This window comes from Chiloscyllium plagiosum, unplaced genomic scaffold (genome assembly GCF_037043375.1).
Source record: "Chiloscyllium plagiosum isolate Xiang-an unplaced genomic scaffold, Cpla_swu_hap1 HiC_scaffold_9, whole genome shotgun sequence".
Lineage (NCBI taxonomy): Eukaryota > Metazoa > Chordata > Chondrichthyes > Orectolobiformes > Hemiscylliidae > Chiloscyllium > Chiloscyllium plagiosum.
Genome location: NW_028270147.1, coordinates 76025089 through 76051387, shown reverse-complemented (window position 1 = coordinate 76051387; position 26299 = coordinate 76025089). Strand labels below are relative to the sequence as shown.

The 26299-nt window shown below is 39.6% G+C and overlaps 1 protein-coding gene across 33 annotated transcripts in view; it reads left to right on the top strand.

Annotated features, from left to right (window-relative positions):
- Nucleotides 1–26299, top strand: part of ptprc (protein tyrosine phosphatase receptor type C) — a 165837-nt gene that overhangs the window by 59259 nt on the left and 80279 nt on the right. For 10 of the 33 annotated variants that reach the window (XM_087990836.1, XM_087990835.1, XM_043699774.2 and 7 more), the window contains exon 3: nt 13822–13860. In XM_087990836.1, coding sequence (XP_087846962.1) covers nt 13822–13860 — 39 coding nt within the window. Of the gene's footprint in view, nt 1–13821; nt 13861–15652; nt 15722–17041; nt 17117–19368; nt 19444–23222; nt 23298–26299 lie in introns of all 33 variants that reach the window. The other 23 variants (XM_087990820.1, XM_087990817.1, XM_087990816.1 and 20 more) reach the window with 10 other exon arrangements.

The window sequence follows — 26299 nt, the reverse complement described above, 5'->3', positions numbered from 1 at the left end:
TCCCAGTCAAAGTGGTGTCCTTCTTTGTCTGTATGTATACAAAGTAGTGATAGTGGGTCATGTCTTTTGGTGGACAGTTGGCGTTCATATATCCTGGTGGCAAGTTTCCTGCTAGTTTATTCGATGTAGTGTTTTTTACACTTCTTGCATGGTATCTTGTAAATGACACTAGTTTTGCTGGTGGGATCTATTGGATCCTTTAGGTTCATTATGGCTGTTTAAGTGTGTTGGTAGGTTTGTAGGCAGCCACGATGCCAAGGGGTTTGAGTAGTCTGGAAGTCATTTCTGATATGTCTTTGATTTAAGGTAATGTGGTTGCGTTGTGTCTGCTTGTTTAGGTTTGTTTCCGAGGAATCAGCAGATTGTGTTTATTGGGTGCCTGTTTGTTGGGTACACTCTGGGCTCCAAGCTACAGGGATCCCAAAATTCCACTTGAGTGGAGGCAGTTCAAGATCGAAATGTCTCAACTGCCTCCGTAAAATGTGTATGCACAAAATCTAGCCTATGTCCACGCCCACCCCCAGTCAATTTTGAAATGCCGTGCTATGTGTCGTGGCTTGCAATTTCAGATCTCATTGACCATTTTCACCATGACAGGGACCTCCCTTAGGGTGAAAATGTGGGCCTACGTTTCTGGGCTAAGGAACAGCAACATCAAAATATACAATAATAACTGGGCATGCCTTAGAAACCTCCTTAAAATAATCCTAAACCCCCAGGCTAGTTTCTTTAATATACATAATTTATCTGTGGAGGTATGTTGAGTCTGAAAGAAATAGTAAAAGTGCATCTTCCCTTAATGCCTTTGGTAAACATTACATTTCCCAGACTGCTTTACAGTCAGTGAGGTATCTTTCAAGTATAGTCAATGTTATAATGTAGGAAACGTAGCCAGTCTGCATATAGTGAATACCCATAAACAGCAAGTGACCAGAATTCTTTTCTCTGAGAGGCTTGTACAACTTTGAAACTCCTTGTCTCAGAAGGTGGTAGAGGCAGTGTCATTCAATATTCTTAATTTGGAGGTAGATAGATTATTATTAGGCAAGAGAATCAGTGTCAATTGGGGAACATAGGAATGTGGAATTCTGAGACTGAGCAGGCAAGGATTGTATTGAATGGCTGAGCAGGCATGAGAGGCTGAATGCCATCCTGTTTTCCTAAGTTGTATGTTCTTTGCAATTAATATGTTTTACATTGTCAGTTGAATAGTGAACAGGTCAAGAACCTTTGGGGGTCCACTGGTACTTTGGCTTAATGTCTCCGATATATCCCTGGCCTCTAAACTGTAGAATGCAGCACTTTGTGAGAACAGTCCCTTTCTGACAACACTGTTGGTGTCCTATACCTCATTGACTATAGTAGTGAAAAGGTGGCTCAAAATCATCTTCTTAAGGGCAAGTACATATAGGCAACAAATGTTGATGTTGCCAGTGATGCCCATGTCCTTTGAAAGAATAAAAAAAACTAAAAGAATGTCAGCCTTTGTTGCCTCAAATACTGTAGTGCGACCTACATCTACAACATCTGGACCTTATGAATATGTAAAAATATTAATTAAGTATCTGCAAATCTGACTGACGAAATAACAGCTCATGTTTAAGTCTTTCTATCTGAACATTGTGAGCATCATGCGTTGAAGAATGATTGATTGGTTCTTCTTGTCTTTCACATGACCCTCAAATCAATATTATTGGGTGCACATTTTTTTAAAACGTTCATTGATGGGATGTTGTTGTCACTGGCATCCCGAGCTGGTGAACTGCTTCCTTGAACCACTGCAGTCTTTCGGGTGTAGGAACATCTACAATGTTGTTAGGAAGGGAGTTTGAGGATTTTGAGGACCCAGCAACAAGGAAGGAGTGGCAATATATTTCCAAGTCAGGATAGTGTGTTGCTTGGAGGACAGCATGCAGATGGTGGTGTTCCCATGTATCTGCTGCCTTGTCCTTCTGGTAAGAAGTCATACATTTCAAAAGTGCTGTTTGAGGAGCCTTGGTGAATTGTTGCAATATATCTTGTGATGTTACACACTGCTGCTACTGCTTTGCATTGATGCAGAAGGGAGTGATTGGTGTGTCAAACAAGTGGACTGCTTTGTCCTGGATGGTGTAAAGCCTGTTGAGTGTTTTACAGTAGAGTATTCTGTAACATTCCTGACTTGCCGTGTTGATGGTGGTCAGGCTTTGAGGACACAAGAGATTAATTACATGTAGCAGCATTCCAAACCTCCAGCTGCTTTTGTAGTCACAATATTTATATGGCTGGTCCGATTCAGTTTTTGATCAATGTTATCCCTTAGGATGTTGATTATGAGGGATTCATGGTGGCATATCAGTAGTTATGCCATTGAATGTCAAAAGACAGTGGTTGGTTTGTTTCTTGTTGGAGAGAGTCAGTCATTACCTGAAATCTTTGTAGTGTGCACCTTTTAGCCCAAACCTAGGTGCTGTCCAGGTCTTACTGCATTTGAACATGGACTGCCACAGTATCTGACAAGCCACATTGTACAATCTTCAGCAAACATCTCCACTTCTGACGTCATGATGGAGGAAAGGTCATTGATGAAGGAGCTGAAGATGGTTTGGCCTAGAATATTATGCTGAGGAACCCCTGTTGCAAAGTTCTAGAGCTGAGTTGATTGACCTCCATCAAACATGACCACCATCTTTTGTGCCAGGTATGTCTCCAACCAGTTGAGAGCATTCCTTGATTTCCCACTTCATCAAAAGAAAATTGCATGGCGTAATTAACAGTCAGCTAAAATCTTGGTAATAGACATAGTCAAAATATCACTTCTGCATTTAATATGTAATCATTTTCAAGGACTATTAAACTACCAGTTACATTGACACTCTACAGTATTTATATATCTCTGTGTTAAGAGAAATCAGATTTGATTGGTTTATCCAGACTGTGTACCAGCAAAGCACTAAGTACCTGGCTCACTACAAAGCACTGCATTTCTCAACTTTGTCTCCATATAAATATTAATACTAATTTCTGCCACATAGTCGATGAACCTTGAATTAATTTGAATCCCCATCTGCTCTTGGTAGCTATGTACTTGCTATTTTTCTATTAACAGGAAAGGATTTCTACTATTTACCATTGTCAGTAATGTTCAAGGACATTGTTAAAATGACAGATGAACTTCTGTTCGGAAGATAGGAATGGTTTCACTTGTCAGGAAGCATAGGGGCCTAGATTGACACTTAGTTATAGTTCCGATGTAAGGTCACAGGCCAAAAATGAACTGACCTGCTGAGTTATTTTCAGCTCTTTGTGACAGATTCCCAAGAACCAGCAGCGTTTTATTCTGTTTTATTAAGAAATTTTTGCAACTGTTTTTCTCCCCATTGTGATTGCTGTGATATAATACATCATACTAGCATTTGTGTCAATTAACAATTCCCTTCCACATCCTTTCATCCAACTAACAGCCAAGTGTCCTAATGTGATTAAAGACTGTGTGCCAGGTATGGTGGCCAAAAGCCACCAGGAAGAAGGGCTCATGCCCAAAACATCGATTCTCCTGCTTCTTGGATGCTGCCTGACCTGCTGCGCCTTTCCAGCAACATTTTCAGAAATAATCAGTGCTAGGTTGTGAGAATGATTGACCTGAAAACATAGCTGATAACTCTTTTAAACAGCTTCTGATCTTTAATGTGTATGTACGTAATGAAGCAGAGCTGATGTGTAAAGAGTATAATTGATATTGCAACTAATATCCTGCTGTTAACATGCAATGATTTAGGAAGAATGAGAAGATTTCCATATCAGGAGCCATGCAAAGTACTCTTTAATGTGTTGAATGATAAATTATAATGTCTACTCAGAGATAGATATATTCTAATGGAAGACTGCGAACAACCCTGAGATTGATGACGGAGGTGTTGTACTGTTCCCATGGACCCAATCTCAAAATTATTCTCTGTTTGCCCACTTTGAGTTTTGGAAGCATAAGCCAATGCAAACTCAACAGCTTGTGTTTGTTATCCTATTCCTCACTACTTTGTACAAAGCTGATTGAAGAAAAGTGAAGTTGGACCAGTAGACGAGATGGCATTCGTTTCACGTAATGTATTTAGTGGCTGCCAGAAACTGGAGTGAAAATACGACAAGACAGGTAGAGACCACTTGACAGCAGCAAGCCACCAAGAACGCTATCTTCAAACATGTTTCTTCAAACAATCCTTTCATTTAAAATGCATGCACTATCATTTGTAGTTACAAGTTACTCAATACAAATGGGTACCAAACTCAAAAAACTTAGAATTTATGAAGAAAAATTTGAGTTAGTTCTAGTCAGATTTACTTTTGTCCATCTTTGCACATACATTTCATTCATTATTTCTGAAGCTTCTTTTGTTCATGCCTTTTAATAGCATACATATGAGTTGTTGTCTGTAATCTCCTCTTGGTCGTTCCCATGCCTATACGTAGAAGTCCAGATCTTCATTCTTCCCGTTTCGTTGGCTCTCGGTTTCATTTGTCATGTCTTTGGAGGAGTATCATTCCATCATATAACATATCTTTGGGAGCTTCCTGTTTTATGTCACCATAATTAAGCCACTTTGTGAGGTTTGAGTCTGCGAAGTTCATGTCACTGTACGAAGCAATGGTGTTCATCTGGCACTTCAGGTTCACTTGATGGCCTCCTTCAGCAGTCATCGTTCTAACAGTCACAGCCATTTATCACCTTTTTACCTGACAGTGTCAACATGATGTAGAGTGATTAATCAAAATCATTTGCTGACATCTCTCCAGCAGCTTGTTTGATTCATTTTAGTGGCTAAACACTTGAGTACAAAGCTCTGACATGGAACATTACAGCGTGGTACAGGCCCTTCGGCCCTCGATGTTGCGCCAACCTATAGAACCAATCTGAAGCCTATCTATCCTACACTATTCCATTTTCATCTATATGTTTATCCAGTGACCATTTAAATGCCCTTAAAGTTGGCGAGTCTACTACTATTGCAGGCAGGGTCATTTCATGCCCTTACTACTCTCTGAGTAAAGAAACTACCTCTGACATTTATCCTATATCCATCAGAGCTTACACGCATGTCAATAACTTCCTTCAGAGTAATTATCCCCCTCTCAGCACATGTGCTCTCATGGGAAGCTGTCTTATGCTGAAAATAATTGTCTCTGATGAGATCATCTTTCATTTGTCCAAAATCACAGGATTCAGCTACAAGTGAGGTATAAGTGCAATCATATATTGATCAATAGTTTCTCTTTCCCATTTGCCGTGATGTTGAACCTATATTGTTCTTGGCAAGCATCAAAATGGGGGTCAAAGTATACTTTTAAACTTTTCAAAATCTCTCCTGTCTGTGTTTTCTGCTCCATGATGGTTCTAGGGTACAGTACAGCTTGTACCACTCTCTTCCCCAGCACTAATAGCAGGGTTACAACTCTTATTTGCTCAGACTTTTAACTTAATTCTGTAGCTATTGCATAGTTTTTTTTTAAAACTGAGAACCCACCAAATTCCAATATTCTTTTATATCTCCTTCTACCTTCTCAGTGGCTGTGAGTGGAAAATTCAATCTCCTCACTCATCCTTCCCTTCAAAGTCAGAAACCACATGTTCTTAATTCTTCCTTGCTTTTTGTTATACACAGTCTCTTAGTTTTCTTGCAGCTCTTAAAACTCACTCAATCTCAGCTTCACACTTCTGCCAGTTTTTTTAAGTAGTGTGTAAAATGGCTGCCACAAAGTAAAAGCGTTACAGAAGAGAGAAAGAGATGTCTCATGACTATAGGAAATGGGCAATTACATGTGCGCAATTACATTTTTCCAAAGAACACTGACGATTACTCCTTCCGTGGCAAGGACAAGTAAAGACCTCTGGCCTCTTCATCTGCCATGGTGATTTTATATGACTGATCTGAAACTAGCATAATTACAGTTGCACCAAATCATTTGCATTCTATGAAAAGATTCCAAGTCGAATCATGCAAAAGGTTTGCAGACAGCAATTGCATTTATTTTCAGATGCATACTTTGTGAAAGTGACATACATTGACATTGGTAGAATTTGATGATGGTATTAGTGTTGGATCCTAGAGCAAGGATTCCAATTTTTCCCCATAATTTGAATGCACCTGGATTTGATAATGAGGCTCTATTGGTATTGTTGGATTCTCAGGATTTGTCTGTTGCTGCCATAATCTTTAAAAGCTTTGATGATCCAGGCTAGCCTGCAGAGATGGTAAATCAATATTTAATAACTCAACAATAACTTTGTCCTATTTGCATATGCTTCTTCTATAAGCCTATGAAATAACAAATTCTCCAGAGAATGCAGTATTTATTCAAGCTACTGTTTATGATTAAATTATGAACAAAAATGGTGTTTTATGTGAAACAAATTATATTTTACACATGTACAGCTGCTTGATTTAAAGTAAGGCATTAGCTATATCAAGTATGATTGTTCTCATAATATTCACCCTCAATTTTTCAAATTGTCCCAAAACGTTGTTCCAGTAGATGTTTATTTGGAGGTTGGCGCACTCGCAATTAATGTCTTTACAATATCATTAAAATGTTTCTTGTTTTTCACTGAATTTGTTTACTTGATGTTGATGTGTTAGGTAACCTGACTCTTCATTGTATCACATAAGATACTGGATTTCTAATATGTCATTCTTTGGTTCTGTGTTGATTCGTGCCTCATTGCACTTCTGTGAATTATCCTGGGACAATAAAGCTAGTCTGGAAATGAAACTCATTGTGTTGTGTTCTAACATGGCAGGAGGGAAATGAAAGGGAATGAGTCAATATGCCAGTTCTCTTCATGTGGCAGAAATTCTCATATATTTTTGATGCCACTTCATATTCTATGAAAGTTAAGTTTGCTCATTTAGGTATTTGGCCACTTCCACTTTTGAGATATGTCAACATTATTGAACAGTAGCCTTTTGGAATTATGTAGTTACTTTCTGCTTTGCAACCTTACAGCATATTTTATTGATATTTTTATACTTTAAGTTATTATTACTGAAGATATACAATGAAGGCATGCATGCAAAGTTGCGTTTGGGAAACAACCATCACTATTTGCATTGAATTAGTGGTAAAGGTGCCTAAGTGAACCTCATATGGAGTGATGCACTCTTTACTCTCATGTATAAAATAAGCGATTGTTCATCTATCTGCGGTTTGAATGTAAAGGCCAAGAACATGTCTGATGGGAGAAACTGGTGCAGCAAATTATGTTTGTCAAAGATTAGCATCTTTGCAGTAGGGAACAGGATTCCTTCATTTAATGTCTGTGTGTATGTGTGCAGCAAAAGCACTTTGCTCAAAATGACCAGTTATAAGTGGGCTAGGAAAGGTAACTGGATATATTTTAAATTACACTGAAAAGCTTTTCAGTGTAGTCCATGATATTTTGATTTACTCTCTAAATATGACTTTTACCCTTCATGAAATTCCCAGAATTTGAAGTTGTTTATTAAATGTTATGAGCATCAAATGAGGCCTTTTGAATTGTGAGCCATAGAATGGGTTAATTAATTTGTCTTTCCAAATTGAGACTATTTACTTGAAGCTTACCTGATTAAGTTCATACCTGGTCACAATGTTGAAAAATAAATTGCTCCATTATTCAGTAGCTTAGCTGAGCTGAGAGCATGAGGATTTTAAAGCACCAATAGAGAGTACATTCATAATTATAATTTTTAAATAATTAAATATCATAAATGCATTTTGCATTATTTAGAAGATGAATGACTGTTAGCTACATTTCCCAACAGGCTTCATGTTTGAGTTAACAAGTTGCATTTGAGAGGATTTAGTGAACTAAAAAATTAGAAACAAGACATCCATGCAAATGACACGTATTATCCCCTAATGTAAGTTTAACCTGATACATTGTTTAATAACTGGTCAAAGTTTGATCAAAATTGTACTAAGTTTTTAAAGTCAGGATTGCACAATTCTGCTTTGCTTGCCTAAGACTTGCTGTTCTGATTAATTGTTATCTGATGCCCATCATTTCACAATGATGGTGTGCTGTAAAATATAGTCAAATAGTGTGGTACTGGAAAAGCACAGTAGGTCAGGCAGCATCAATGTCTCAGGCATAAGGGGGGGGGGGGGGGGGGGGGTTGCGCAAGGGGGCTGAGTGATACATAGGAACGGAGTGGGCTGAGAGGGGAAGATAGCTAGGAAGGCGATAGGTAGATGCAGGTGGTGTATGATGGTGATAGATCAGAGTATCTGCTGGAGCAGATAGGCGGGAAGAAAGATGCACAGGTAGGACAGTACAAGAGGCTGGTGTTGGGTTGGATCTGAGATGAGGTGGAGGGGAGGGGAAATGAGGAAACTGGTGAAATTGATGTTGATGCCATGTGGTTGGAGGTTCCCTAGGCGGTAGATGAGGTGTTCTTCCTCCAGGCACTGGGTGGCTCGGATTTTGGCAGTGGAGGAGGCCCAGGACTTGCATGTCTTTGGTGGAGTGGGAAGGAGAGTTTAAGTGGTTGGCCACAGGTAGGGTTGTTTGGTGCAGAGATTTTCCCTGAAATGTTCTGCAGGTTGGCGTCCTGTCTCCCCAATGTAGAGGAGACCACATCGAGAGCAATGGACACGGTAGCTGAGGTAAAATATAATAGAGTCTGATTTTGCCTTCACAGACTTGAGCGAAAATTGTTTTCATGTCAGTTATGAGCTGGCAGTGGATATTAACTCTTCAGGAGTACTATTTATCCATTTACATTTATCCCTTCCTGTGATAATCTGTTTCAGGTAAAAGATTCAACTTAAATGCCCTCTTGCCTGTCCTGTGCTGAATTAATAATGGTCAGTTCTTAAGAATGAGAGAATTTGTGCCCCATCTAGAAGACCTTTCATAGCATCCCAATTTTTTTCGTGTATATTACTTTTTCATGCATGGGACATAGGCTTTACTGGCTACCCTATATCTAGCTGCCCCAGAAAAGTTGCATAGTTAGCATTTTATCTGCATAAATTGTGCTTCATGTATTTCCATTCTGCAACATGCTGATGTCTAACAGATTAGTCATGTATCAGTTGACATGTTCCATAATCATTAAGCATTGATCTTTGCCCCCAAAAACACTAAAATATTGACCTTTTTGAAAAGGAACACAAATGTACAAGAAACAAACTTTAACTGCATGATTTCTGCGATGGAAGAAATCCCTTATTGGAAGATAACTGAACTGTAGTGCTACGACGTTATTATCACACATCTAACTGTGGAAAGGGTGGGGAATGTTTCAGTGAATTACTGTCTGTATAAAATACAAATTATATCAGTGGAATGCAAGACATGTTAGTTACTCATTGCTACAATCACTTCTTCTCAAGTGATGTAGAAGTGACTGAAACCCACAAGGGGGCAGGAGAAACCACAACGTGCTCTGTCGATCCAGTGCCAATTTAAAAGTATTTCTCTTTACACTCTAGTAAACTGTCAAACTTTGAAGTTCACAAGATCAAAAGTAGCTTTCATTGTTGAAGTAATTGTTAGTTAAATTATGTTCCAGAAATAGGAAAGAAAATACACTTGAAGCAATGATATTTATGGGAGACAGAGGGGTCCAGGGAGGGAGCAGGAATCTGCAGTCTGAAAACCCAGAAACGCAAAGGTCCTATAAAATTAAATAACAGATCCTCAACAGAATATGTTTACTCCATGGCCAGAAGGCTAAGGTTCAAGTCCCACCTGCCCCAAATGTGTATCGTAATGAGTCTGAACAGATTGGCTAAAATGATGATATGACTATGGCCATAGATAGTCTGAAACCTCAGGAGGGCTCTTGTTGTGCAGTGGTAGTGTTCCTGACCCATCCATTCCCACTACCCTGCCTGTTTCAATGCATTCACTGCCTCCAAACAATCACGTGGGAGCACAGAAGATTCCACGCCTTGATTAGTCAAGTGAGAGATCTTAAAAAAGCTGCATCTCAACATTCTGTCTCCTTTGAAATCTCAACAAAAGTAGCTTTAAGGAAAAGAAAACATTAATAGTTATTGTTTTCATCTCTGTTAACGCAAATGTTTAAATCCATTGAATGAGAAAGTGTGTATTGATCAGATGTACTTGCTTAGCACTCAGTTTTGGCACAAAATCTTGAAGGTCTTCCCCAGGGGATGATATATGCACAGACTCAATCTATATATTGGCATGTGTGGCACAATTCGAAAGTACATCAATGTGTATGCAGTGTGTACTTAGGGAAATCAGAGAAAGTAAGTAGCTATTTGGCCTATAATGTCCATGCTGCCGGCTGATCTCAGTTCTTTATTGAATAATCTAAAGTAAACATGGATTGAAGGATAATAAAAATAAAATACTGCAGATGCTGGAAATCTGAAACAAAATCAGAAAACATTGGAACAACTCAGCACATCTGGCAGTATTTGTGGAGAAGGAAACGGAGTTATTCTTTTGAGTCCAAAGACTCTTCTCCATAGTTCTGAAGAAGAGCGTTTGGACTCAAAACATAAACTTGGTCTCTTTGCCAATAAATGGATTGTAGGGTGTCAAACAGACAATCTGCCATATGTAATAATGGTACAGAACTGTACCAAGCATAAATGCAGAGTTACAAAGAGGATACATAGCTTATCAATGAGCAATGAGAGTGCTTGGGGCTTTTTGTATTGCTGGGATATTTAGTGTAGACTTCACATAGATCAAATTCTCAATGTTACAATACTACTGAAACTTTATTACTGCATTCTGCTAACAAAGTATATGCACTTACATTGCTGATAAAAGTACAAGGGGAAATTTAACTTTTAACCCTAGTTAGCTGGTGAAAAACCATGGGCCTATTCCTCAGGAAGGTGATGAGAGGCTAAGTTTCTTTGTATCAGTGTAGTGTGTACTGTCTGCCTGCTTAATTCCTAATGAAGGGGTCTGGCCTGAAACGTCGATTTTCTGGTTCCTCAGATGCTGCCTGACCTGTTGCGCTTTTCCAGCAACACACTCAACTCTGATCTCCAGCATCTGCAGACCTCACTGTCTCCCTGATGTTAAGAGGTATCCCATTGGTTTATAGCGAGCATAAAGCAAACTTCCTATACCTATAAAATGGCTGAAGGGCTTTGGACAGGATTCATGAATGTATTTCAGGGGATCTGGGAGTGAGAATTGGATGGTTCATGGACAATATGTGGAGTTGATGAAAGGGCTTGAGCCCACGGGAGCTCAGTCTTGGTTTTTTCAAGGCCACAAGAGAGGGCTTGCACCTTTTTAAAATATCCGGTGGGAAATGACTCCCTTTCTTTCCCGTCAGGTCCAACTACATTGGCAGCAACTAGAAAGATGTTAACATACTTGCGGAATCCAATTGATATGTCAGACAGGCAACTTTTAACTGTCCAATAAAACAGTGGTTTTAAAATTGCTGGAGGGGAAACATTAGAATGGTGAACAACATGAACCCTCTTAACTGTAGTATCTGGTTGGTGGACTAAGTCAAGTCATCCCCAGCAATTTTGCAAGAGATTTATTCTACTTTGCAGTATTTTCCCCTTCCTTCCCTGTTGCACATTGAGACTCAGTAACTAACTTCTGTACACCACTTTAATTTATTGCTGCTTTTTTTTAACATTATATCCTAAGCTGTGTCCTGTTTATCAGTTGAATCCCACTAGCACGGGTGGGCTTTGTCGGTGTTTCGTTCCAGTCCTGTGTCACAGTTTAAGGATAGTGAGTATCACATTGGATGGCACCACGATCATTGGATTTTTTAAGTTTTGACAAGGAGGATGCAGTCCAGGAAGACCTGGCATGAGAAAAGCAGCTCTGTTGCACAAACCATCAGTAGCATTAGGAATTTTCACATGCGGTTCATGGTCACAAAGCAAATGTGAGAATTGACCCTCAGTTTTACTAGACGTGGAGAATGTGATGTTTTGATATAAACGATGTTATGAAAAGCCCAATATGATTGCATAGCTCACCATTTCTGGAAGATTACATTCCCTTGCAATGACGAGCGAGTTTAAGCCAATCTATTTAAACTCAAATCAGCCAATCAGAACTGCAGGCATTGTTGTACCTAACTAAACACCTACAAGCACAGATGACAAGTCGGTAAAGGCAAGGAGAAGATGGCAGTGAGACTAGTCCTGGCCGCTTGGCATACTGGGCTACTTGTATTCAGTGAATGTAGTTTCAACATGTTCTCAAAGTGAGATAGAAAGTTGTTGTAACTGCATTTAATTCTTCCTTGTCCAGAATCAGTTACTAACTGGGAGATGTGATCATGTGAATAACCCTGATCTAAAGAGTGAATTATATACAAATGCCGCTCAACAGTGCATTCCACTGTATAAGGGAAAGTGCAGTGTGGATACTGTATCAGAGATCTACAGCATCACAACGGTCAAAACCAACCCCCTAACAATTCTAATTCCACTTTCCAGTACTTAGCCCCATAGCCTTGGCATCGCAAGGACACATTTTAATGCTTCTTCAATGTCATGAAGATTTCTGCTTCTACCACCCTTGCAGGCTGTGAGTTCCAGATTCCCACCACCCTTTAAATGAACATTCTTTTCCTCACATCTTCTTTAAACCTTCTGTCCCTTATCTTAGATCTATGCCCCCTGCTCATTGATCCTTCCATCAAGAGAAAAAGTTTTTTGGTATCTTCCCTATCTATGCCCGTTATCACTTTGTAATCTCAATCATGTCCCCTCTCAATCTCTGCTCTAAAGAAAACAACCCCAGTCTGTCCAGTCTCTCTTCAAAACTAAAACTAGGATGAGCTTACAAAGTAAATGCTAGCAATGGGATTTTCAGTATATTGAAAACTCCCTGCAGCAATATTTCATTAATGCAGCCTTAAATCTGAGGCCACTAATCTGACAGTAACATTGCTTAGAGCAGTGGTTTGTTCATATGCCCATTTTCATTTTTAATTTGGATAAAAGTTATTATCAGTACTCATAACTGTCAATTTTTATGATTAACTTAAATCGTTGACCTGTGTCACTGGCCAGTCCACATGATGATGCTGCTGTCTAGGGCTGTCCTGCGGAACATGATGAAGCATGTGCAGGAGAGTATCAATGATTTGATTGAAGTCTATGAAAGTTAGTTTCTTGTGGACTTTGACCCTTGTTTAAATCATGGCAAGGAATTGCAGAAAGGAGCCCAAACACTTATAAATTGAAATGTAGCGCAGGATGGAAAGGTGCTGCACCTGTTGTCTGCGGGACCCGGTGAGGTAGTTTTGTTAGCTCCTTCTCACTGACTCCCTGCAGGCACCCTGCCCGATGACAAATGGTAGGCATTTCCTGTTGCTGTTGGCCCTGATGGCAACCCAGCTGGGACGGGTCAGTGCTGCTGAGGCAGGTTGGTGACCTTGGGGATGCCCCAAAGTGAAAGTCACTTCGGACAGGCCTTTGTGTGCAAAGGCTAAAGATAACTGAGTGTGGAGGGGAAACCTCCAAGAATGGAGTGCGGGGCATCTACAAAAGCATGTCTTTCATGCCTGCCCCTTCTCTCTTTCGATCACGAAGCCTCTGGATGTTAGCCCCAACCCCGTAGGCTGCCACAGGGAGTCCATTTGTTTGAAGTCACCAACACTTGTAAAATGGATGTCTGCATTCATGGACAGCCATGGAGTGTACCTTGACATGGCCTCATGTGATTTTATCCATTCCTGGCACACATCTCAAGAGCATTCAGCTCAACATTTATGTCGCATTATTCTGTGATAAAGCTAATCATCTCCCTTGCTTTGTGTGGGACTCCATAGGTTTAAATGTTTAAATCTGATGACTGTCTGAATTGTTTTCATCTTCTTTTCATTACAGGACAAGAAGTATCCAGTTCAACTGAGACTACCACGGCAAGTAAGTAATCAAAGGAAACTTTAAAAAAAAAATCTGTACCGAGCAGCTAGCTCACATTATGGTTTTTATCATGGTGCGGACATGTCATGTTAAAAATGTTTTTAATAATGGCGTTGTTGGTCTTAATAAGGCAGATGAAGATTTATTAGTACATAACAACTTAACATTTCCAGTTGAATAAATGCTTCCTTATAATGCCCTATTAATGTTGGGGGCATTTCTTTGCACATCAGGCAAAACATTCTTTGCAGTAAATTATCATGTTAAAATCATTCCATTATTATCATGGCCCACTTTCGACATGTTTTTAGTAGGTTTGATTTTCAATACACCAAAGCCATCACTAAAATTGAGGAAGCCACTGCTTGTGTGTCACTAAATTTAAAACAAAAGTAGTTTTTCTAAGTTCATTCTCCAGACTGTTACAACTCCAAAGATTATTTTTGTCACCTAATGGGGAGAAAAGTAATTTGACAAGGACGGTGTCATTTCTGAAATTTGTTTTACATTTATCTGCTCCTTGAGCCAATGAAATTAACCTGTTGTTATATTAAAAAAAATTGTTTCCCTGCTTATTGCCTTAGCCTCTGTTGTGAATAAGTTTAAGTTGTTTGAAAACAGTGCTAATTATGATGTATGAGCTGGAACTATTAATAAATTGCTGGAGTCGATCATTTTTTCTGCTGGAAGATATGGACAGCTCAACTCACAGTAGGGAAAAATTAATGTTAACTCCAGCTCTCAGGTAATATTATTTCCAACTTTCAATGGCAGCAAATCAGATACTTTCTTTTCATGCAGAGTAATTGTTTTTCTTTGCTTCGATATTTCTTGTGAACTGTCCTGATGAGTGCAAGTTGAAAAAGTTTAACAAAATGTTAATATAACTTTAACAAGTAATATAAAAATTCTGTACTTCTAAATGGCTTAACATAACACATGAATAAAAACCAAGGCAGCACTGTGGATTGTAGCTCAGTGGGAATGAAGTGGAAGGTAAGTAAAGTGAAGTGACTCAACTTTATCATTTTTTTCCACCCAATTCATTAAGGCAGCAACTTCACTTCACAAATATCAAGACCCTGATAATCCATCTTCCCTGTTTATCAAAATCTTGCCTACGTTTGCTGGAGGCAAGCTAGTGTAATTAAAACCTGCAGGAGTTTTCCTCTGAATGCCATGAGGGAGGCTTGGGCCCCTGTCACCACAGACCCTACCCTCAAGAGGTATTCATACCATCCAGCAGGTCTCCAACAACAGTGACGACTGCACCAACTGCAAAGTCGCGTATGTTCATTTAAAGACCTTCATGTTCTCCATTGGACGCAAGAAGTGTATAACAAGTATATCTGGTTTTAAACAAATGAATGCTATTCACCCTTAGGCTTTCATTGATTTGATTGTTCTTTCACCATGTTCCTCCTGTTTTGGAAGAATTTGGGTCTTTCCCAAGTGAATGAATATCCTGTATATGCTACAACAAGCAGCATGATTGGGTGGTGGCAAATTTAAAGCAAAATCCATGCTTCCTTAAGTTATTCAAGAAAAACATGTGTTCTCTTGTCAAATTGAAGAACTTTACTAGTTTGTAATGCACTAAAGTCTTTAGATGTGACTGATGATATATTTCTGGATGCAATTGCAACATTTATTGTTATTCATCTACCATTATATTCAAATACTGATACAAAGCACGTCTTCATATTCTCGTCTTTAGAAATTACTGATGACATAATGTTTATGCTTGTGATTGTTCAATGTATTCCTACTCAGGGCTTTGGTCTTTCAACAGGTTACTCATCACTCACATACTCCAGCATGGCTCCATCAACAGCGACTACTGCACACATCACAATTTCAAGTATGTCCAGAAAGAAGCATCACCTTCTTAATTTGCTATCAAAATGGGTACCACTCTGACATTCTCAGTTTGCCAATTCTGACCTGAATTGAATGATATGGCATAGTCAGATACGTTTGACCTGACACGCTGAGCCAACTCTTTGAAAATGCTAGTCAATTCATCTCTTTCGTACTCATTCAGTATATTGCTACTTTTACCAAAAATAGACAATATTATGCAGACAGAGTTATGGCCCGATAATCGATTGTTTTCTTTTGTTCAAAATCTAAAGCAATTGCTGCTGTAACATGATAGGTTTTGTATTTGAGTCTGAAATGTATTTGCTACATTCAAAATAGGAGCAGTAATTCCAATCCCGCCTGATCAGTTGACAAAACATGTAACTTTCAGAATCAGTTTAATTTTGTCTAAAAATGTTTATGTTGCATCAAGTAACCCTGCCTGCGTCATCATTTCAAAATGAAAAAAGAATCCTCCAAGCAGGATGCCAAAGGGTTGGGACAAAGGATAATTTTTGCGGGATGGACCTTTGTTACTCATAGAAAACTCAGCCACTTGAAATACTTAAATATGTGACGTTGTCAGCAAGTGCATTGATTGATTCTGACTTTCAGCAGATCACACATAACCTCCAGCAAAGCTAAACAATCAGTGACTGTTTCACTCACAGAAAGTTCAATACCTTCAAAAAGTCTTGCTACCAGCCTAATGTCTTTGAAGTATAAATGTGAGGTGATTTTCACAGAATTGCATTAGAATGTTTGTTTAATGGGGTGACGTGGAAGAGAAGATATCACATGGCCAATCATGTCTTTGTTCAGTCAGTAGTAAACTAGGAGATCACCACTGAGGAATGCACTCCTGGTCATATACAGCATTTACGAGGGATGATTTATCTCTTAGATTCCAAACATTTAAGAACTAATGCACATTGTGTCTGACTGATCCATTTTAAAAGCCATTCAGTTCTCTGATGTCTCCTCAATGTTAACATTCCTAGAGCAAGTGGAGTGGTTGGAGAAGCTTGGATTGTTTTACTTGGAGCAGAAAAGTGTAATGGGATCTTTACAGAGGCATTCAATGATATAAGTGAATTTAATTGGGCAAATGAACAAATGCTTCAAAAGGAGTAAGGACTTACCTGAGGGTAAATCTATACTCTCCTTTTAGTAGCCCAGAGAAGTGTCGATGATATTATTTTTGGAGAATTGATGTAAAGTGTATCTTCACATTCTAGAGTTTGTAAATTATTGATGATGCAATATTTCTATTCGTGATTGATCCAATGCACTCTAATCTTCTGTTTTGCTCTTCTAGCTCTCCAATCATCAGGCACACTCACCAGCACAGCTCCATCAACAGTGACTACTGCACGCACTACTGCAGGCTCAAGTATGTCCAAAAAGATACATTTCCTCATTGTTTGTTATCAAAATGAGTTCCACTCTGACATTCTCAACTCTGATCTTCCTTGAATGATGTTAGAATCATTGTTTCATGGGAATGATATAGAATGATAGAGTCAAAGAGATGTGCGGCACAGAAACAGATCCTTTGGTTCAACCCGTCCATGCCGACCAGATATCCCAACCAATCTAGTCCCATTTGCCAGCATTTGGCCTATATCTGTCTAAATCCTTCCTTAGTAAATGCCTATACGATACCTTTTAAATGTTGTAATTGTACCTATCTTTACCACTTCCTCAGGCAGCTCACCTGCATGAAAAAGTTACCAGTAAAATCCTTTTTAAATCTTTCCCCTCTCACTTTGAACCTATACACTCTAGTTTTCAACCCACCCACCCATTCCTCAGGTATTCACCCTACCCATGCCCCTCATGATTTTGTAAACTTCTATAAGATCACCCCACAGCCTCTGATGCTCCATGGAAAAAATCCCCAGCCTATCCAGCCTCCCCGTAGAGCTCAAACTCTCCAATTCCAACACCAAGCTTGCAAATCTTTTCTGCACTCTCACAAGTTTAACATTATCCTCCCTATAGAAGGGTGACGAGTATTGCATGTGGTATTGCAAAATTGGCCTCACCAATGTCCTATACAGCCACAACATGCCATCCCAACTCCTATACTCAATGTTATCACCAATGAAGGCAAGCGTGCCCAATGCCATTATCACCATCCTGCCTCTCTGCGACTCCACTTTGAAGAAACTATGCACCCATACGCCTCGGTGTCTTTGTTCAGCAACACTCCACAAGGCTCTACCATTTACTGGAAAAGTCCTGCCCTAGTTTGCCTTATCAAAATGCAAGAGCTCACATTTATCTAAATTAAACTCCATCTGCTTCTCCTCGGCCTATCTGATCAATGACTCTTTGCACTCTGAGATGACCTTCTACACTGTCCACTATAACAAGCAACATTGGAACCTGATAGGGTAAAAGACTGTTGTTTTTATCCTACAAAGTTAAAAGTGAGCTTTTCGACTTGAGTTAAGAAAAAAACATCAGTTCCTACTTCAAGATGTTTCTTTGTCTTCTCATTGTAAACTTTATAAATGATTGGTAACAAAATTAGTTAAATACTTAATCTCAGAAGGCAGTTTCAGAATTTTTAACTTTTACTTTCATCCCATCTGGATGTCTTATCTTTTAAATGTTGGAAAGGAAGGTTTAGAAAAAAAATATGCTCTTTTGCTGCTTTTACTTTCCTATTTTTGAGGTTTGGTCTCTCTGAAAACACTTTCGGGTGGTAGATGATTTCTGTCCAGCTCCGCATTGGGAATATATACCAGTGATGGTCTCTACAGTCAGTTGTATTACTAGATGGTACAAGAGTAGAAAATCATACCAGCGGGAGCACTTGCTGTCTGATTCCAACTGTGTTCAGTTTTCTTTGTCTCTGACAACAAACATCAGTCCATTCTTTTTGTATTCAGTTGTGGTTTGCATTGTTGTTCTCTATTTTATTCTTTGAGCAGTTCACACTCCACTCAGAATCTCCAGCACGGCTCCCACAGCAGTGACCATGACACCCATTACAGGCTTAAGAATGGTCTTGTTTTGATGTCAGTGTAGCTACCAGCCTAATGTCTTTGATGTATAAATGTGAGCTGATTTTCACAGAATTGCATTAGAATGTTTGTTTAATGGGATGATGTGGAGGAGGAGATGTCACGTGGCCCATCATGTGTTTGTTCAATCAGTAGTAAATGAGGAGATCACCATTGAGGAATGCACTCCTGGTCATATACCGCATTTACTAGGGATGATTTATGTCTTAGACTCCAAACATTTAAGAACTAATACACATTGTGTCTGACTGATCCATTCTAAAAGCCATTCAGTTCTCTGGTGTCTCCTCAATGTTAACATTCCTGGAGCAAGTGGAGAGGTTGGATTATTTTACTTGGATTGGAAAAGTGCAATGGGATCTTTAACAGGGGCGTTCAATGATATAAGTGAATTGAATTGGTCAAATGAGCAAATATTCAAAAGGAGTAAGGGCATACCTGAGGATAAACCTACACTCTCATTTTAGTAGCCCAGAGAAGTGCCTATGATATTTTTGGAAAATTGATGTAAAGCGTATCTTCACATTCTAGAGTTGCAAATTATTGATGATACGACGTTTGTCTTCGTTATTGTTCCAATGCATTCTTCACCATCCTTTTGTTGTTCCAGCAGATCAATCATTAGGCACATTCACCAGCACGGCTCCATCAACAGTGACTACTACACGCACTACTGCAGGCTCAAGTATGTCCAAAAAGATACATTGCCTCATTGTTTGTTATCAAAATGAGTTCCACTCTGACATTCTCAACTCTGATCTTCCTTGTTGTTTCATGGGAAAGATAGGGCACAGCCAGATATAGAATCATAGAGTCATCGAGATGTACAGCACAGAAACAGACCCTTTGGTCCAACCTGTCCATGCCGACCAGATATCCTAACCCAATCTAGTCCCATCTGCCAGCACCCGGCCCATATCCCTCCAAACCCTTCCTATTCATATACCCATCTAAATGCCTTTAAATGAGGCAATTGTGTGAGCCTCCACCACATCCTCTGGCAGCTGATTCCATACACGCAGCACCCTCTGTGTGAAAAAGTTGCAGCTTAGGTCTCTTTTATATGTCTCCCCTCTCACGCTAAACCCATGCCCCCTAGTTCTGAACTCTCCCACCCCAGGGAAAAGACTTTGTCTATTTATCCTATCCATACACCTCATGATTTTGTAAGCCTCTATAAGGTTACCCCTCACCCTCTGATATTCCAGGGAAAACAGCTGCAGCCTATTCAGCCTCTCCCTATCGCTCAAATCCTCCAATCCTGGCAACATTGTTATAAATTTTTCTGCACCCTATCAAGTTTCACAACATCTTTGCAATAGGAAGGAGTCCAGATTTGCACACAATATTCCAAAAGTGACCTAACCAATGTTCTGTACAGCCACAACATGACCTCCCAACACCTATACTCAATACTCTGCCCAAAAAAGGAAATTATTCCAAATGCTTTCTTCACTATCCTATCTACCTGTGACTCCACTTTCAAGGAGCTATGAACCTGCACTCCAAAGTCTCTTTGTTCAGCATTGACCTAATGTTCTCGAATTTTGATGCTGTTGAATTTATTGCCCTGCTAGTTTTTTCCACGCAACCCTGCTTTCACCAAACACAGGCATAATTATTATGCAGGCTGAATTACTGAGGGCTTCTCAATTGGTTTCTTTGTCCTAGATTGAAAGCAATGACAGTTGCAAGCTGGTCAAGTTTTATTTACAACAAAATTAATGCTCCAAGGGGAACTTTGTATTTCGAATCTGCAATAAATTAATTCAGAGCTGCAATTCCAATCCCACTTGATCACTTGGCGACACACAGTCAGACACCATTTTGTTTTGTGGTAAACATATTTTTAAATTGCATCGAGCAATTCCGCTTGGATCACTCTTATCAATATTTATGATATCTTCCTCTTATACCTGGCAAGCTGATGTAGTGTTGGGAGAAAAAAATTAATTTATGCAGGGATGTTTCTTTGTTGGTCCTAACTGTCTCAGTGACTTTGAATAATTAGGTGTGTGTTGTTATATTTATAGTATCTGTCATTCAGCAGTTCACTCATCACTCACAAGCTCTACCACGGCTCCAACATCAGTGACTACTGCACTCACAACAGGTTCAAGTACCTCCATTCAGACTTTTTAACCTCCTCAGTTTGAGAGCAAAATGGTTGTTCCTCTCAGGCCTAGTTGTTGCAGAGTTATTAAAATTGAACGCTTTCTTCCGTCTGTCTTCCTTGATGAACTTTTACCATCTCAAATGTTCTTTTACAACTCCCTTGCTGAGTTGCAATTTCTCTTCACGAAGTCAATTACGTATTTTCCTTCCCGTATGGAGTCACACAGCGTGGAAACAGACCCTTCAGTCCAATTTGTCCATGCCGACCAGCTATCCAAAATTAATCGGGTCCCATTTGCCAGCATTTGGCCCATATCTCTCGAAATAATTCCTTTGTAAATGCCTATTCAGATTCATTTTAAATGTTGTAATTGTACCTATCTTTACCACTTCCTCTAGCAGCTCATTCCATACACAGACCACTCCTTGCATGAAAAAGTTATCAGTCAAATCCTTTTTAAATCTTTCCCCTCTCACTTTGAACCTATACCCTCCAGTTTTCAACCCACCCACCCATTCCTCAGGTATTCACCCTACCCATGTCCCTCATGATTTTGTAAACTTCTATAAGATCACCCCCCAGCCTCTGATGCTCCATGAAAAAAATCCCCAGCCTATCCAGCCCCTCCATAGAGCTCAAACTCTCCAATTCCAACACCAACCTTGCAAATCTTTTCTGCATTCTCACAAGTTTAACATTATCCTCCCTATAGAAGGGTGACGAGTATTGCATGTAGTATTGCAAAATTGGCCTCACCAATGTTCTGTATAGCCACAACATGCCATCCCAACTCCTATACTCAATGTTATCACCAATGAAGGCAAGCGTACCAAATGCCATCATCACCATCCTGCCTCTCTGCGACTCCACTTTGAAGAAACTATGCACCCATACGCCTCGGTGTCTTTGATCGGCAACACTCCACAAGGCTCTACCATTTACTGGAAAAGTCCTGCCCTAGTTTGCCTTATCAAAATGCAAGAGCTCACATTTATCTAAATTAAACTCCATCTGCTTCTCCTTGGCCTATCTGATCAATGACTCTTTGCACTTTGAGGTAACCTTCTACACTGTCCATTATAACAAGCAACATTGGAACTTGTTAGGGTAAAAGTCTTTTTATCCTACAAAGTTAAATCTGCACTTTTCGACTTGAATTAAGAAAAAAACATCAGCTCCTACTTCAAGATGTTTCTTTGTCTTCTCATTGTAAACTTTATAAATGATTGGTAATGAAATTAGTTAAATACTTAATCTCAGAAGGCAGTTTCACAATTTTTAACTTTTACTTTCATCCCATCTGGATGTCTTATCTTTTAAATGTTGGAAAGGAAGGTTTAGAAAAAAAATATGCTCTTTTGCTGCTTTTACTTTCCTATTTTTGAGGTTTGGTCTCTCTGAAAACACTTTTGGGTGGTAGATGATTTCTGTCCAGCTCCGCATTGGGAATATATACCAGTGATGGTCTCTACAGTCAGTTGTATTACTAGAGGGTACTAGAGTAGAAAATCATACCAGCGGGAGCACTTGCTGTCTGATTCCAACTGTGTTCAGTTTTCTTTGTCTCTGACAACAAACATCAGTCCATTCTTTTTGTATTCAGTTGTGGTTTGCATTGTTGTTCTCTATTTTATTCTTTGAGCAGTTCACACTCCACTCAGAATCTCCAGCACGGCTCCCACAGCAGTGACCATGACACCCATTACAGGCTTAAGAATGGTCTTGTTTTGATGTCAGTGTAGCTACCAGCCTAATGTCTTTGATGTATAAATGTGAGCTGATTTTCACAGAATTGCATTAGAATGTTTGTTTAATGGGATGACGTGGAGGAGGAGATGTCATGTGGCCCATCATGTGTTTGTTCAATCAGTAGTAAATGAGGAGATCACCATTGAGGAATGCACTCCTGGTCATATACCGCATTTACGAGGGATGATTTATGTCTTAGACTCCAAACATTTAAGAACTAATACACATTGTGTCTGACTGATCCATTCTAAAAGCCATTCAGTTCTCTGGTGTCTCCTCAATGTTAACATTCCTAGAGCAAGTGGAGAGGTTGGATTATTTTACTTGGATTGGAAAAGTGCAATGGGATCTTTAACAGGGGCGTTCAATGATATAAGTGAATTGAATTGGTCAAATGAGCAAATATTCAAAAGGAGTAAGGGCATACCTGAGGATAAACCTACACTCTCATTTTAGTAGCCCAGAGAAGTGCCTATGATATTTTTGGAGAATTGATGTAAAGCGTATCTTCACATTCTAGAGTTGCAAATTATTGATGATACGACGTTTGTCTTCGTTATTGTTCCAATGCATTCTTCACCATCCTTTTGTTGTTCCAGCAGATCAATCATTAGGCACATTCACCAGCACGGCTCCATCAACAGTGACTACTACACGCACTACTGCAGGCTCAAGTATGTCCAAAAAGATACATTGCCTCATTGTTTGTTATCAAAATGAGTTCCACTCTGACATTCTCAACTCTGATCTTCCTTGTTGTTTCATGGGAAAGATAGGGCACAGCCAGATATAGAATCATAGAGTCATCGAGATGTACAGCACAGAAACAGACCCTTTGGTCCAACCTGTCCATGCCGACCAGATATCCTAACCCAATCTAGTCCCATCTGCCAGCACCCGGCCCATATCCCTCCAAACCCTTCCTATTCATATACTCATCTAAATGCCTTTAAATGAGGCAATTGTGTGAGCCTCCACCACATCCTCTGGCAGCTGATTCCATACACGCAGCACCCTCTGTGTGAAAAAGTTGCAGCTTAGGTCTCTTTTATATGTCTCCCCTCTCACGCTAAACCCATGCCCCCTAGTTCTGGACTCTCCCACCCCAGGGAAAAGACTTTGTCTATTTATCCTATCCATACACCTCATGATTTTGTAAGCCTCTATAAGGTTACCCCTCACCCTCTGATATTCCAGGGAAAACAGCTGCAGCCTATTCAGCCTCTCCCTATCGCTCAAATCCTCCAATCCTGGCAACATCGTTATAAATTTTTCTGCACCCTATCAAGTTTCACAACATCTTTGCAATAGGAAGGAGTCCAGATTTGCACACAATATTCCAAAAGTGACCTAACCAATGTTCTGTACAGCCACAACATGACCTCCCAACACCTATACTCAATACTCTGCCCAAAAAAGGAAATTATTCCAAATGCTTTCTTCACTATCCTATCTACCTGTGACTCCACTTTCAAGGAGCTATGAACCTGCACTCCAAAGTCTCTTTGTTCAGCATTGACCTAATGTTCTCGAATTTTGATGCTGTTGAATTTATTGCCCTGCTAGTTTTTTCCACGCAACCCTGCTTTCACCAAACACAGGCATAATTATTATGCAGGCTGAATTACTGAGGGCTTCTCAATTGGTTTCTTTGTCCTAGATTGAAAGCGATGACAGTTGCAAGCTGGTCAAGTTTTATTTACAACAAAATTAATGCTCCAAGGGGAACTTTGTATTTCGAATCTGCAATAAATTAATTCAGAGCTGCAATTCCAATCCCACTTGATCACTTGGCGACACACAGTCAGACACCATTTTGTTTTGTGGTAAACATATTTTTAAATTGCATCGAGCAATTCCGCTTGGATCACTCTTATCAATATTTATGATATCTTCCTCTTATACCTGGCAAGCTGATGTAGTGTTGGGAGAAAAAAATTAATTTATGCAGGGATGTTTCTTTGTTGGTCCTAACTCTCTCAGTGACTTTGAATAATTAGGTGTGTGTTGTTATATTGATAGTATCTGTCATTCAGCAGTTCACTCATCACTCACAAGCTCTACCACGGCTCCAACATCAGTGACTACTGCACTCACAACAGGTTCAAGTACCTCCATTCAGACTTTTTAACCTCCTCAGTTTGAGAGCAAAATGGTTGTTCCTCTCAGGCCTAGTTGTTGCAGAGTTATTAAAATTGAACGCTTTCTTCCGTCTGTCTTCCTTGATGAACTTTTACCATCTCAAATGTTCTTTTACAACTCCCTTGCTGAGTTGCAATTTCTCTTCACGAAGTCAATTACGTATTTTCCTTCCCGTATGGAGTCACACAGCGTGGAAACAGACCCTTCAGTCCAATTTGTCCATGCCGACCAGCTATCCAAAATTAATCGGGTCCCATTTGCCAGCATTTGGCCCATATCTCTCGAAATAATTCCTTTGTAAATGCCTATTCAGATTCATTTTAAATGTTGTAATTGTACCTATCTTTACCACTTCCTCTAGCAGCTCATTCCATACACAGACCACCCCTTGCATGAAAAAGTTATCAGTCAAATCCTTTTTAAATCTTTCCCCTCTCACTTTGAACCTATACCCTCCAGTTTTCAACCCACCCACCCATTCCTCAGGTATTCACCCTACCCATGCCCCTCATGATTTTGTAAACTTCTATAAGATCACCCCCCAGCCTCTGATGCTCCATGAAAAAACTCCCCAGCCTATCCAGCCCCTCCATAGAGCTCAAACTCTCCAATTCCAACACCAACCTTGCAAATCTTTTCTGCATTCTCACAAGTTTAACATTATCCTCCCTATAGAAGGGTGACAAGTATTGCATGTAGTATTGCAAAATTGGCCTCACCAATGTCCTATACAGCCACAACATGCCATCCCAACTCCTATACTCAATGTTATCACCAATGAAGGCAAGCGTGCCAAATGCCATCATCACCGTCCTGCCTCTCTGCGACTCCACTTTGAAGAAACTATGCACCCGTACGCCTCGGTGTCTTTGATCAGCAACACTCCACAGGGCTCTACCATGGATAAGTCCTGCCCTAGTTTGCCTTATCAAAATGCAAGAGCTCACTTTTATCTAAATTAAACTCCATCTGCTTCTCCTTGGCCTATCTGATCAATGATTCTTTGCACTTTGAGGTAACCTTCTACACTGTCCATTATAACAAGCAACATTGGAACTTGTTAGGGTAAAAGTCTTTTTATCCTACAAAGTTAAATCTGCACTTTTCGACTTGAATTAAGAAAAAAACATCAGTTCCTACTTCAAGATGTTTCTTTGTCTTCTCATTGTAAACTTTATAAATGATTGGTAACAAAATTAGTTAAATACTTAATCTCAGAAGGCAGTTTCACAATTTTTAACTTTTACTTTCATCCCATCTGGATGTCTTATCTTTTAAATGTTGGAAAGGAAGGTTTAGAAAAAAAATATGCTCTTTTGCTGCTTTTACTTTCCTATTTTTGAGGTTTGGTCTCTCTGAAAACACTTTCGGGTGGTAGATGATTTCTGTCCAGCTCCGTATTGGGAATATACCAGTGATGGTCTCTACAGTCAGTTGTATTACTAGATGGTACTAGAGTAGAAAATCATACCAGCGGGAGCACTTGCTGTCTGATTCCAACTGTGTTCAGTTTTCTTTGTCTCTGACAACAAAC